Below are 14,033 nucleotides of genomic sequence, written 5' to 3' on the forward strand. Positions count from 1 at the left end.
ATTAAATATAATTTGCTTTATAGCGCCTTCTTACTGTTCTCTAAATAAAAAATAGATATCAAAAATAAATTCTTCGTATAAAAAATTCGCAAAGTATAAGTTTTTATTAAAAAAAAATAACATGATTAATTCTTTAGTAAATTTTAATCTTCATAGTAACTTCGTGATAATTAAAAATTAATTTTTTTCTTAAAATTTGGACAGTTCGAAATTGGCCTTACATTTATGCTCTACTGCTATTTTTCTTATAAATCTGATCCAAATCAGCTAGGAACGATGTCAAAAAATGTGTTCATATAAATTGACCCGCCATAGTAAATATGTAAATATTCGTAGGCATGCACACACTAGTATGAACATACTTATATATATATACATAGTATATTTTAATGAATGGTAGAATGAGTGCCTTGAGCATTTTCACTTCCGCTTAGAAACGTTCACTTACCGGTTTTCTACGTAGTTGTGATTGTTTTTGTTGTTTTTTTTTAATTCTCATTTCTCCGCTTCCAGTGTGTAATTGCATACATTTCGTATTTATTGAGGCGTCTGAGGAAGTCGTAAATATGTATATGTATGTACAAAAGTATATGCATGCGATGTAAAGCGCTTACATTCTATAAAAACGTAGCTATTGCTTACTGTTCGAACTTCTCAAGGTTTGAATATACAGTGTGTCACAAGAGTATTCGAAAATTAGTTTTCTCTGCAATAAAGATCTAAAAAATATTGATTATTTCCATTTTATCCCTCGGTAAAATTATCAGAAGCAGCCTGGGACGTTTGAAGAAGAGTTAGCAGTGGAATATCTCCCTGTCTCCTGTTTACCATCCAAAATTCACAACTTAGTTGTTAGGTCTTCAGTAAAACGGGTACCCATGCCTGAATGCGTAGGTTTTCATTAATGGTCTCCCAAATTATTTTAAGCATTACGTTGACTTTATTATTTCTCTCGCCTGTAGGTGTGCAATTCTCAGCAACAAAACGACTTATTTGCTCTTTATTTCGTTCGACCAACTGGTCTTTAGTATGTATGTATGTATATTGCAAGCACGAATTGCTCGCATACCTGTATTACAGCCTAGTTCAAGGCATAATACCCTTCCTACTTAAGGGCAAGACTCTTCCCGAGCCACATAGCTCAACTTTTTTCTATTGTGGTTGTTGGGCTCCATAGCCAAAAGCGTGGCCGCCGTAGCCGAATGGGTTGGAGCGTGACTAACATTCGGAAGTGCCTGGGATCGAATCTCCGTGCATGAAACACCAGTTAATATATAGTAAACATTTTTTTCCGGCCGCCCCTCGGCAGATAATGGCAAATCTCCGAGTTTATTTCTGCCATGGAAAAAATGCTCATGGAAACTAGCTGCCGTTCGGAGTCGGCTTATAACTGCAGCCCCCTCTCTTTTGTGGTATGTATATGTATATGTATAAATGCAATAATAGACCTTGGTATTTTCTATCATTGGTAAATAAGTTCGCTTTTACCCGATACTGTTGTTTATTTCCGTGGTTTTCGCTACTCGTTCATTCATAAAATCATAAATCTAGGTATACATTTTGTCAAAAAAGTACCGGGAATTGTTCAATAAAACGCAAAATAATTGTTTAATCATCCAAATTTATTTTGTCGCCTTCAAAATAGGCTCCTTTCGAAGCAATACACATGTGCCAACGATTGGTCCAGTCATTCAAGCCACTTTTAAACGCGTTTGAAGAGATCTTCTTCAACTCCTTCAGCGAGTTCTCCTTAACGGCATCTATTGACTCAAAGCGGCGTTCGCGGAGTGGCAATTTATGTTTTGGGGGGGAAAAAGTCATAGGGAGCTAAATCCGGTGAATACGCTGGTTGTTCGCTGATATTTGTCGAGTATTTTGTCAAAAAAGTGTTCACAATATGAGCCTTATGAGACGGTGCGTTATCATGGTGAAAGATCCATGAATTTTCTTTCCACAAATTGGGCCGTTTCCAACGCACATTCTCTCTCAAACGTAACATAACTTCCAAATAATATTCTTTATTTACCGTAGAACCATTTGGACTGAATTCCGAGAGCAAAACACCATGACTTTCACTTCTGACTGAGCTTGGCGTAGTTTGTTTAGTTCCGACTCATGTGGATAGAGCCATTCAGGTGCTTTTGTGGACTGGTTTGCGTGCCAAACTCATGTACCCACGCCTCATCACCTGTTATGGTGCGCTGGATAAACGTTGGGTCCGAGTTCACTTGCTCAAGCAGCCACCTTCTTCCGATGAATTTTTTGAGAGAAATTCAACTCTCTTGGAACGAGTCGAGCAGCCACGCGTCTCATGCCGAATTGATGGTGTAAAATGTTGCGAATTTAAACGTGGACCGTTGTACCAACATTCCAGCAAAAATAAAATTAAGATATACATAGGTGTAACGCGTGCTTTTTAAATGAACAATTCCCGATATTTTTTGACAGAATGTATGTTTAATATATATATGTACATATATCGCTGCGTACATAGTACGTGTTTTCATTTGAAGTAGTAGGTAAATAAGTAATTCGAAATGCCATTTATATTTCTGTATACAAACCCTTGTTTTTTCCTCGCCTCTATTGCTGTTTTTATTTTTCTGTTTAAGACTCTCATTCATATTATAGCTGGCCCGTTTTGCTTTGCTTTAAATTGCCTTATAAAAATTTTCATGAATGAAGAAGAGTAGTTGCTACTCGTATACCTGAATAAGTTGTGTTGCATACGTGGATGCAGTAAGAGTTCGAAGAAAAAAACAAAAACAAAAAAAAAATATTTGCCTATTCTACTAGCTTACGAATTTCAATTTTCGCAAAGGATTTTTAAGCTTAATAAGCAAATTTCTTTCCATTTCTTATAAAAAAAAAAGTTTTTTGAAAAAAAAAATCAAAGAAATGATATCGTTTTTCTATTCATTTGTAGAATTGGGGCGTGTCGTCTTTGCTTTTCTTTTTTTTTCCTTCCACATCATCTCGACAAAGAGTCCTGCAATAAACCGCTAATATTGCAACGTTTCCCTTGCACTGATATTATTTTTCCATGTTTGCGATATCCTGATGGAATTGCCCCCCATGCGCATCGCTGAAAGCTGAACAATTGTCCAGAAAAAAGCCCGAGTGTAACTCCAAAAAGGGAGTTTTTGAAAACGTGTTGCAGCCCAGTTCCTTATAGGATGAGAACATATTATATTTGCGAAATGTTCAGCGTAACTGTCACTCCTCTTATTTTCCAAGATTTTTTTTGCGATAGCGCAAGTCTTTTTTTAACTTCTAAAGGAGAGTCAAAGTTACCATCTTTAAATAAATTTCTTGATTGAGCACAACCGAATACGCCTTCTTAGCTCCACTTAACCTTCAAAATTTCTGGTGATGGTATTGAAAAGCAGCAGCATCTTTGTCCATTGCTTTAACTAAATTTTTCATCATCCACAGTTTTATATGCAAAGGTGGAGGTAGCACTTTCTTTGGATAAACTAAGGTGTCAAATTCAAAAATTTTTTACCCAGGTTGAGTTGACTGACGATGAGACCAAACCTTTTTTTTATAATGCTCTTTTCTGTCGACTATCCTACTCGCAAATAAAGCAACAAGTTTTCGTATCGCCTAATGGCAAGCCAAGCAGTAGAGATACGAATTTAAATCTCCGCAGATTTGCCATTGGTGTTCATACTAAATCTGCAGCATCAGGTTTTTCATATTTTCCTAAGACTCTTTCATATTGACTGTGTGACCAGTAGACTCGAAAGTAAAATATTTCTGTCATTTAATAAAACTGCTTTTAGGCGTAACAATCTATGAAAGTCTCTACTTGTTTTGTAATGTTAAGGGCTCCCAGCTGGCGGACTATCTTGGATTTGGCCAAAACCGACATTCGGTTGCAGAGCCACCTAAGTAAGTAGGTAAGGGCTCCCATCAATCTAGTGATATTTTTATAGAAAACTAAACTTTCAACCATTTTAAAATATTGTGACTACTCCTTTTGTCTACTGCTATTCATTCATTTTGTAAAGGGTGTCATTGTGGCAGTCTCGAGCTTAGGAGTTCTGCTTTGTTCTGTGGCAAGTCTATCCTATGTGGCTGTGATGATTTACCAGTTACTTCGTATTCTGACCTTCCAGAAATTTATGGCGAAGTAAATGTGATTTTATCTTCGTTGTCGTGTTACCAGTGTGACAGTGCCATTAAGTTAATTTCTCAAACCTGTAGCACACGGATTATAACAAAAAGGAGGAACCCAGCTTTATGCTTTTTGTCTTATGCCCTCGCTAAAGTAGTAAAAATAGTTTTTTTTTATTGTAGGCGAAAGGTGCTCTTCTTTGTATTTGGTAAACACATCACACATATTTTCTACATAGACATTTTGCTATAAAATATATTTATTTTTAATACTTTTATCACTTCATCACTTCTAAAATTCAAAACAGAGCACTAAGCACAGTATCATTTGATGGTAACTAACTGTCGTAAGTATAGGTATATCAGCACTATCTTGTTCAATGAGAGTAGACTCATTAAATCCGGAAGAAAAAGCATGAATCAAAACCGCACTACACTTTCCGAAGGGTTTTTCGCATGCTGAAGTCGAATCTGTCCTCAGGGGATTATCTGACTTGCTGAGGATTTCCGGCTTAAAAGTGCAAAAACACGATGCTTGCTTTTATTGAAAGCTATGAAATATAATCAGATAATTTTTTAAAGGACGTAACAGTATCTTCCTCTTCTAGATACATTTTGTTATGAAAATAACATATTTATGTGTCTCAGAGATATCTACATTTTCTAAACATTACAATAATTTATTGGGAAAAATTCTGAAAAAAGTGAAACAAATTTTAGATTCCAGATAGATTGTGGTTTGGGTCATAATTATGTATTAGGTCGTAATTAGGTAAATATTTCAAAGACAAAATAATGTAAAATTAAAATTCTGGGTAATACATTTATGTAAACAACTTTATTTTGGGCCATAATTCTGCATTTATAAAGTACTGTAAAAAATATAGTATGTTTTATTTTCAATAAAAAGTTATTGATTGTTGGGTTTTGATTATATTTCATTATTTTAGAGAGCGTGGCACCGCCCACGATGATAACGACGAAAAACCAACCTCCTAGGGTCCCTATAGAACCCACAGGAAAAGCTTAAAAATTAAGTTTTTGCGGCCGTATTTGCATCTTGCACTGAAATATCGTTGAAGAGAAATGTATAGGGTGGGCCATGTAAAATTTAATTTTTGAATCGGCTATAAAAAGACTAATCAATATTTTTTCAAACGTTTTTTTTTTTATTTTGAAGATTGAACATTGTCATTTATGAATGAAAAATAATATCGCTCAAATGACTGCCACGACTGGCTTTACAGTAAGTAGGCCATTCGATCAACCCAATTTTTAAGCACATTTTCGATTGTTTGGGCTCCACTTTCCTGATTGCGAACTTTGATTTCGTGTTTTAAAGCATCAATCGTCTCTGGATGGTTCGCATAGCAATTGTCCTTAATGGCTCCCCACAAAAAATAATCCAGCGGGCTTAAACACAGCTCCGAGGCGGCCAATTGATATCGGAATTTCGGCTGATTATTCGGTTTTCAAAAACGGTAGCCAAAAGTTCGAGTGTAACTTTGGCAGTGTGACAAGTTGCACCGTCCTGTTGAAACCAAATGTCGTCCATGTCATCCTCTTCAATTTTTGGAAAGAACTCGTTGAGCATGTCACGGTAACGCTCGCCATTTACTGTAATCGCGGATCCTCGCACATTTTCGAAAAAAAAATGGCCCGATGATGCCGCCAGACCAAAAACCGCACCAAACAGTGACTCGTTGTGGATGCATTTGCTTCTTTACAGTAACGTGTGGATTTTCTGAGCCCCAAATCCGACAATTTTTCTATTGACGTAGCCACCGATGTGAAAATCAGAAAAGAAGAAGAAGTCTCACCACTTTGGAAATACGTTTTTAATATTTCCCAATTTTGTTCAAGCGTATAGCGTCCCATTTCGTAAATATCAAACCTTTAAGTAAATTATGAACACATTTGACATGTCATTTGTGTTACCATTCTCAAAAAAATAGGTGGTTCAAAAAGCAAACGCTATATGGCCCACCTTGTACATTCGGAAAATGCACCTTCCGCGAAAGCTAACAGCTGCTCATCAATTGTAGGGTAGAGCCCAGGCTTATAATTTCCTCGACATTTTTCTATAAATATTTTCCAAACATCCCTTTTTGGAGAGAATCTATCATTAATACGTAAAATTCTTTGGGAACTATCATCGAAGCGCAAATAGCCATCAAGAATGAGAATCGAGATCGACTCATAGTTGACGCGTATCTAGTTTCAGAATATTCAGAGTTGATAAGCCATGAGCTGTCAAACGATTATCTTTCATCACCGCACTCAAAACCAAAATACCAATGATTGCGTCAAGCTCAATTTTATTTATTTGCTTTTCAGTGACAGATTCTACACTACCGCTTTGTTTTCTTTTCTGAATTTCGATATTAGTGTATTGTACTATTATATCGCAAATTTCCTCCGTGATAAAAAGCTTGAATATGCATAAAGGATCAGTAATACCTATGGCAAGATATGTTGGACTTCTAGCTTGGTGCACTATACGATCAGCTGCTCTATGATGCTTTCCTTTATTTCCTGTCCAAATAGGTATATCTATTTTCCATGCAAATTCCTTTTATTTAGCTTATTATATTACCTTGACTTCTTTCTTCTAAATTATCACTGGTTTCTTCTAAATTTTCTGATTCAACATTATCTGAGGAACTTTGTTGTGTCATTTCATCCGATAAACTTGGCGCGTACTCGCTTTCGGAAGCACTAAAATCTTCACCATCACTAAAATGTTCACCATCATCAGACAAATTCAATATTCTTTCGATTTCTATATCGGCAAGCAATCTGGATGTAGCCATTTGCTTGAGTACTGAAAAAAAGTTACAGTAAACCTAATGTTCGTCGATTCGCCTACGCTACTTTTACAAACACTAATATACCTGTTGACTTAAAGCACACAACACATATATTGCACTTGACGTCAGCTTCACTACTAAACTACTTTAATATGAAAGGGTGAGACGAAAAATAGTGAGGTAAAAAAGCTACGATCAAAAAACTAAACAGTAGTAGTCGAAACGACTAACATTGGTTACGGAGGGTTAATAAATTATAAATACTTATCTTTTCGGCGCAGTTAAATAGTTTTGAAATTTGTTTTTGGCCTTTCCTCGGTCATTTCAGGTTGTTAACTATTCGCGCATGAGCTGAGGCATGATATATTTCTACCATATTACGCTACTAGCGGCCTCGGTAGTCTAGCGTAAGTGCACTAGCCTGCCATCCCAGAGGTAGTGGGTTCGAATCCCACGTAAAGCACGGTCATTGCACTTTTCCAAATTTACCTACTTTCATAGTTTCTAAAAAAACAAATTCATTCTTCAACCCCAAACCTTATCCTTCCAATACTTACTCCCGCACATCAGTCACTTGCATTGTACCTGCTAAAACAAGCAAACAAAAAAAAACCAATTACAAAGGCCATAAATTTAGTTTGGAAAATTACTTTTATTCAATTCAAAGTAAAAAATGTGTGGAAATAATACAAAATTAAGAATCAATTTACTTTTGCTCGATATGACCAGCTTTTTTTGCTTTGACTGTGAAACGAATCGCAAGCTGCCCGAATGTGACTTGCAGGTATTTTGGTCCACTCGCGGACAATGGCTTTTTTCAGCGCGTCGATACTATTGAATCTTTTAGTTTGGCCCTTGGTCTCCAAAATGGCCCAAAGAGAATAATCCATCGGATTCGCTTCTAGAGAGCTATTGTGTGAACGTTATGAAGTTCGGAACGTTGTTTTTTAGCCATTCTTGGTTCATTCGAGCTTTGTCAGACGTTGCCGAGACCTGTTAAAACGTCCATGATCTGCTACCGAAATGTTTGTATTCCCACGGCTTCAAAGCAACCTCCAGAATAGTTTCCCGATAATATTTCGCTTTGACGCCAGGCTCGATAAAAACGATTGGAGAGCGCCCATCTGCGGTTACAGCGGCCCAAACTATTACCTATGCCGGGTGACTCGAATTCTCGTATGTACGGTCGTTTAAATAAACCCTATCGGTTTGGAAGTTTACGAAATTCTCAATTTGAAAAACTTTCTCGGAATTGACAGTTTTCGGCCAAGCGAAGCAACTCCTTCGCTCGCTCAAGTCTGACTTGTTGCTGCTTTGGTGTGAGATCATGCGTCTTTTGGATCTTATAAGGCTTGACTTTGAGATCATTTTTCAGTATGCGGCGCATGCCACGGTCAGATATTTTCAGTTCTGTCGTCATTTGATTGGCACCTCGTCGGGGATTTCGTTCAAGTTTTCACTTTTCGAACCATATCGCGTGAAGTTGCAGTTTTTTGATGACCACCTCCATGACGTTTTGCTATGCTGCCAGTATCATTGTAATGAGTGATTAACAAACACTTTATTTACTTTAAGGTGTTCGAGCTCACGAACAATCGCTGGTTGTGATTTTCCAGCCAAATATAATGTAATAACACTGTTTGAAATCCATTACTGTTTTTCTTTTCTCACGTTTACTCTGGACAAAATGCTTCCGTGCGCTTGTAAACAATACTCTGGACTGTCATTTAGCCAACTGTGCACGGGCATCAGCTGCGCGAGCAGTGTGAAGTTGGTTACAATTCGAGTGCCGGACCCTGTAATTGCGGGTTTCGTTGCATTGACTTGTTTATGTGTATGTGAAATTATAGAAATAGAAGTATGTTTGTTTGAATAAATCTGTGATTGCAGAGGGTCAATTAGGATGGTATTGGTTGTTTCTATGTCAGCTTGGCAAAATAACTAAAAAGAAATGCAAAACACGCATCAGGTCAGGCTCTGCTGCAGTTATCCAAATGCAACCCACGCAGCAAAATGAACAACACAGAGGAAATGGTAGTGTTGACGTTTTACTGGATATTTGTGGCTTAATAGAGTTGTCGCCAACATCATGTTTGCAAATTGCAACTGCAATCGAATCACGTGCTGCCACTGGCAGTTGGTTATTAACCGAAACATAGTTATTTTGTGGGGGACTCACAGCAGGGCTGGAGGTTTTGTTTCCATTCTGTTGCACTTCACTCACAATTTTGGCATAAAAGTACAGAGACATGTACATATGCATGTATGCAATTGGGTATTGAGCTGGCTTTTATGATTTCAGAATGGAAAATGTAAATTAGTGAGGAAAATGTCCAGCTCAAATCGGGAGTTATTTCGACAAACGCGAATGCTGGATATGGGGAGTTAAGTGTTTATTTCTTTATTTATGACTGACTACTAAAACCTAATGAAAAATGAAATCATATGCCTAATTAAATTGCAAACTCACATCTAACTATACTAGAAAAGATAGAGTATAATTGTGCATAAAAGTTTACCTATGTATGTATGCTCAAACCCATTCGGCTACGGCGGCCGCAGCAAACCTAGGCCCATTACCATGGAGTGAACGACTCTGCCTTATCCTTAAGTGACCCCTCAGTCTGCCTTATCCTTTCGGAACCCCTCATTCGTGCAGATTTTGCGGAAAGTGTTGTGGATACTCTCAGCAACTTCGCATAAATCCAGATAATGATGTGGATTTGTTTCCTGTATTACGATACCATAGTGGTCTGGTAGACAGAATGACTTTTATTCTTACTCGCTCGGAATAAACACCGCCGCCCACTCTACATATTATCCAGTTTAAAGTCATCTGTGGAAAACCGGAGAAAGTCGTTAGGTTCGAGAACTTCCGCGGTTCATAATTGTATAATATATTAGATAACTAGTAGTCTCTGTGCCTTAGATATGTACCTAAGATTTCTAAGGGAAAGGTACGCAGAGGCAGGCACGTTCATTGGATATTGTGCGACGTCCCTTGTACCATAATTTTCACAGTGTATACAGCAATGTTATTCAGCGGCCGCCGTAGCCGAATGGGTTGCTGCGTAACTACCCTTTGAATGTGTGCGGGTTCGAAACCCATTCTAGGCACGAAACAACAATTGATTTATAGAAAAAGTTGACGCACTCTACAAACAGGAGGAAGAGCTCGACCAAACGCCCAAAAAAGCTTAAAGGGTAAATTTTACATACATATACATATATACAAAGTGGAGTCAAAAATAAACAAGACTGGGCTAAAATAGAAACGACAGGATCTTTAAAGCTTTTCGAAAGAGTGTTTCAGGCCATTGACCGGAATGTCCTTCAGGATGTCGGCCTTTTGGATGACCTCTACGGATGCAAAACGTTTTCCTTTCCCAAATGCAATTTTTCGAATAGGTAGAAATCACAGGGAACCATATCAGGCGAATACGACTTGATCGACTTGATTTTTGATTTCTCCAAATACGATTTTTTGGGTGGTGACTCGTCTGGGGCTTTCCATTCGGCAATTTGACGCTCCAAATGCGATATTTTGGGTGGTGACTTCCTCGGGGACCTTCCATTCGGCACTTTGACGCTTAGTTTTAGGTTCATGTTGGAAACACTACGTTTCATTACCAGTTATCGTATTTTCTCGCCTCTGTAATGAGGTTTTACGAATGTTGTATTTTGAGTAATTTTTGTTCCTTAGTTAACTTGTGCGGAATGAAACATGCACAGACCTTTCGTAAGCCCAAATGATCAGTTAAAATGCGATAAATCTATGATTTGGGGATATTCAACTCCGATTCGATGAATTTCAACGATGATTTCGGTTAATTTTTGATAAATTTACGAATAATTTTGATGAAGTTTTGTTGATTATTGATTTTGGGCGGCCCGTATGTTCATTGTCAATTATGTCCTCACAACTGTCTCTGAAGCGTGTAAACCACTCATGAACTCTGGCACGGGATAGACAATCATCGCCATAAACTTTTTTCATCAATTCAAATGTTTCGGTAAAGGTTTTACCGATTTTAAAACAAAATTTGATATTAGCTCTTCCACTGAACCGAATGCCACCAAGCTTTCATTGGAAGTCATCTAGAGATGTAACTTCCAACGCACTAACTCATTAAAAAGATAGCGCCATCAAAAGCATTTTTATGACACCAGTCTTTTTTATTTTGGACTTCTCCTTGTACGAGTATATATCTATAATTGTGGCGGTACCCGCGAGCCCTACTCCGCAAGAATCCGTATCTAGATACACAAAATTATTATCGCTTATAGTGGAAGTGATTTGAAAGATAACGATGTCAATTCAGACAACGATGATATATTAGTATCTCCTCAGTTCTCCTGCTTTTGCTAGGCTGAACATATTATTTTTACATTTTTCAGTTTGAAAATAGTTTTAAATTTAAGTTAAATTTTTGTATCTTCGCTTTACTCTTTTCAGTATTGCTCCATTCGGATTGGTCCTGTTGTGAAACGTGATGTGATGAAAGCATCCACTATGCTGGAACATGAGGCACAGTGAGTATATTCTTTACTGCATACATATTTATTTCAAAGGAAGTCGAAAGTTGCCTAAGCACTTTGGCATCTCAAAAACTAATACGTGTCAGATGTAATATTGGGAAACATTGGGACATTGGTTTGTTCTGACTTCAATTATTTATAACTTGCGATCGGTTCAACCAATTTTCAAACGGCAAAGCCAATATAATTGAATACTTTAGTATTTAGTATTCAGTATTTTGTTATAAGAAATGGAAATAATATAATATTTAAATTATTTGAAAGTTTTCCTGTAAACAAAGCAATAATTTAATTCTACTCAAACATAAAGTGGAACAGTAATGAAAATATAGAAATAAAGGAAGATTGATGAACTAATATTTTGTTCAATATTTGTAGAATATTTTCTCACATCGCTTCAATGGCTGGTTTTAAGTAATTTTTACCACTAACCTGCCGCTTGCGCAGTTATCTTTCAATGTGAGTGTTCAAGTACCCAATGGGATTGAGATCTGAGGAGGATGAGGCAATACTTGTTTTACATTGTAAATCAACCAATCAACCCACCTTACAATGAGCGCAAGATGCTTTGGGCCATTGTCGCGTATAAAGCTGTACGTTGCTGGTAACTGTAATTGTTTCGGGAATATGCTCCTTCGGAATTTCTAGATAATTTATTTTAGTCATTGTGTCTTCAATATAACAAAACGGGCCCACTCAATTCGCCATCATTGCTCTCCAAATTTGATATGTCCGCCACTATGTTTCACAGTATCGACCGCACTTCTGCAGACAAAACTGCTGCCATTCGAACCAAATATGTGGAATTTCAACTCGTCGGTAAAAATAACGTTGCCCCAAAAGTCATTTTGATTGCTAAGGCGCTAGAAAAAATTAATCACTTGGTTCACCAATTCCCAGTTTTTCTTACTTGGTACAAACTAATACACATATACGTACATTTGGAAACGGGATACTCGTAGTAAAAAAGGGGAAACATGCTCAACCTGATTTTTGCATTTGTATGTAGTTTACCCATTCATTACATACTCACTCAACTTGCAAGTATCAAATTCATTGATGAGTTTTTCAAGTTTTTTATGCTTGTGGTGAATGAACTCGAATTTGGCAATTGATTTTTATTAATTGGAAACTGTTAAATCAAGTGACATGAGGCGAATATAATGAGTTTCTTTCTATCGGAAATAAAGATGAAGAAATCAGTTTGCGTGAAAAGGGGTGTTTGGTGCCAATTGGTCATACATACATATCTACAAGTATGTATGCAGTGTCGAAATGCAATTCGTGACATTTTCCTTTTACATGTTATGATGAGCATTGGTAAGCTAAGTCGATATTTCTAGAGCTCACTCAAGCGCACTACACTTTTTGCTAAGACAAATTCAAACTTACCGCTACACAGTTAGTCACAGCACTAACGGTCACCACTTTATGAATATTTTATATTAATTCTTATATTTATTCATATGTTTTATTTTTTACTTTTTATTTATTTATTAATTACGAGTCGTTTTTTTATAAGGAAATGAGGAAAGACATTTTTGCGCATATGAAGGAATAAATGAATGATCGGTGGAAAAAAGTGGAATCCAATTGTGAATCAATGCAAGTACTCATATGTATATACATACGATCATATGCGAGTAGAATAGTCATGCTTGTAAACATATCAGCGCATGACATGACCTGTAAGCTCACGCTTAAGGAATATCCTCAATGTGGTTTGCGTTTAACCCTCCGTTTGGCTAAACTCCCATATATTTTGCAGGGAAGTTAATGCAATATTGGGCTTATAGAAGTAGATGTGGTCTACCTCATGATAGGGCGTGCAAATGGGAACTCACCAATGCAGGCCGGCCATACCTATCGCATCGTATCCCGTAAATGAAAGAATCTGCCTAATGTTTATTTTTCCCGTATAATCATTTCAGCTTATTGCTCTATTTTTGCCAATTTACACTTTTTATTCTAAAATGAATTTAGAAATTTTACATATTTTTCTTCATATAATTGAAAATCATTGTGGAATCTTGGTTTTTTTAAGGAAAAAAAGTTTATTTATTATTATTTATTCATTACTATTTCTACTCGCGCAAGTGATTTGAGAAAAAATCGTCTCGCGTTCCATATAAAAAAATACACTGCATTCCTTATAGTTATGGAGAAAATGCGCAACATCTATGCGGATAAAATTGTCAAAAATCAAGGTACTTGTAAAATTGTAGTAGTAAAATTGCATGTCTGTAAAACTGCATATTCAGAATAAAATGATTGAAAGTTGAAGTCTAATAAAAAGTTTGAAATTTTGATGAAAATAGTTCAACAGTTGCTTCAGACTCTCGAACAGTGGTTTGCCCATGCTTGACATTCTCTTCTTCCATAAGGTAGGGCATTTATAGAGAAAATGGAAAATCGTTTCCTTTTTCTCTCGTTCTGGTGTGTTGTGGGGGATACCAATTTTGACTGCTTGTTCCCCGATAGGCCAAAAGCCAGCCATGACTGCCATGAGTCTCCAAGCTTCCCGTCATTTCATGTTTATCAATTTTGACGTTTGTTTGAGGTTGT

General features: G+C 36.8%; 1 protein-coding gene across 1 annotated transcript in view; it reads left to right on the forward strand.

Annotated features, from left to right (window-relative positions):
• LOC128862410 (eukaryotic translation initiation factor 5B) overlaps window positions 1–14,033 on the forward strand; it is a 138,660-nt gene that overhangs the window by 50,036 nt on the left and 74,591 nt on the right. Inside the window, exon 5 of the mRNA XM_054101005.1 lies at window positions 11,386–11,462. Within this exon, the coding sequence (XP_053956980.1) occupies window positions 11,386–11,462 (77 nt within the window). The remainder of the gene's footprint in view (window positions 1–11,385; window positions 11,463–14,033) is intronic.

This window comes from Anastrepha ludens, chromosome 4 (genome assembly GCF_028408465.1).
Source record: "Anastrepha ludens isolate Willacy chromosome 4, idAnaLude1.1, whole genome shotgun sequence".
In the NCBI taxonomy this organism is placed as follows: domain Eukaryota; kingdom Metazoa; phylum Arthropoda; class Insecta; order Diptera; family Tephritidae; genus Anastrepha; species Anastrepha ludens.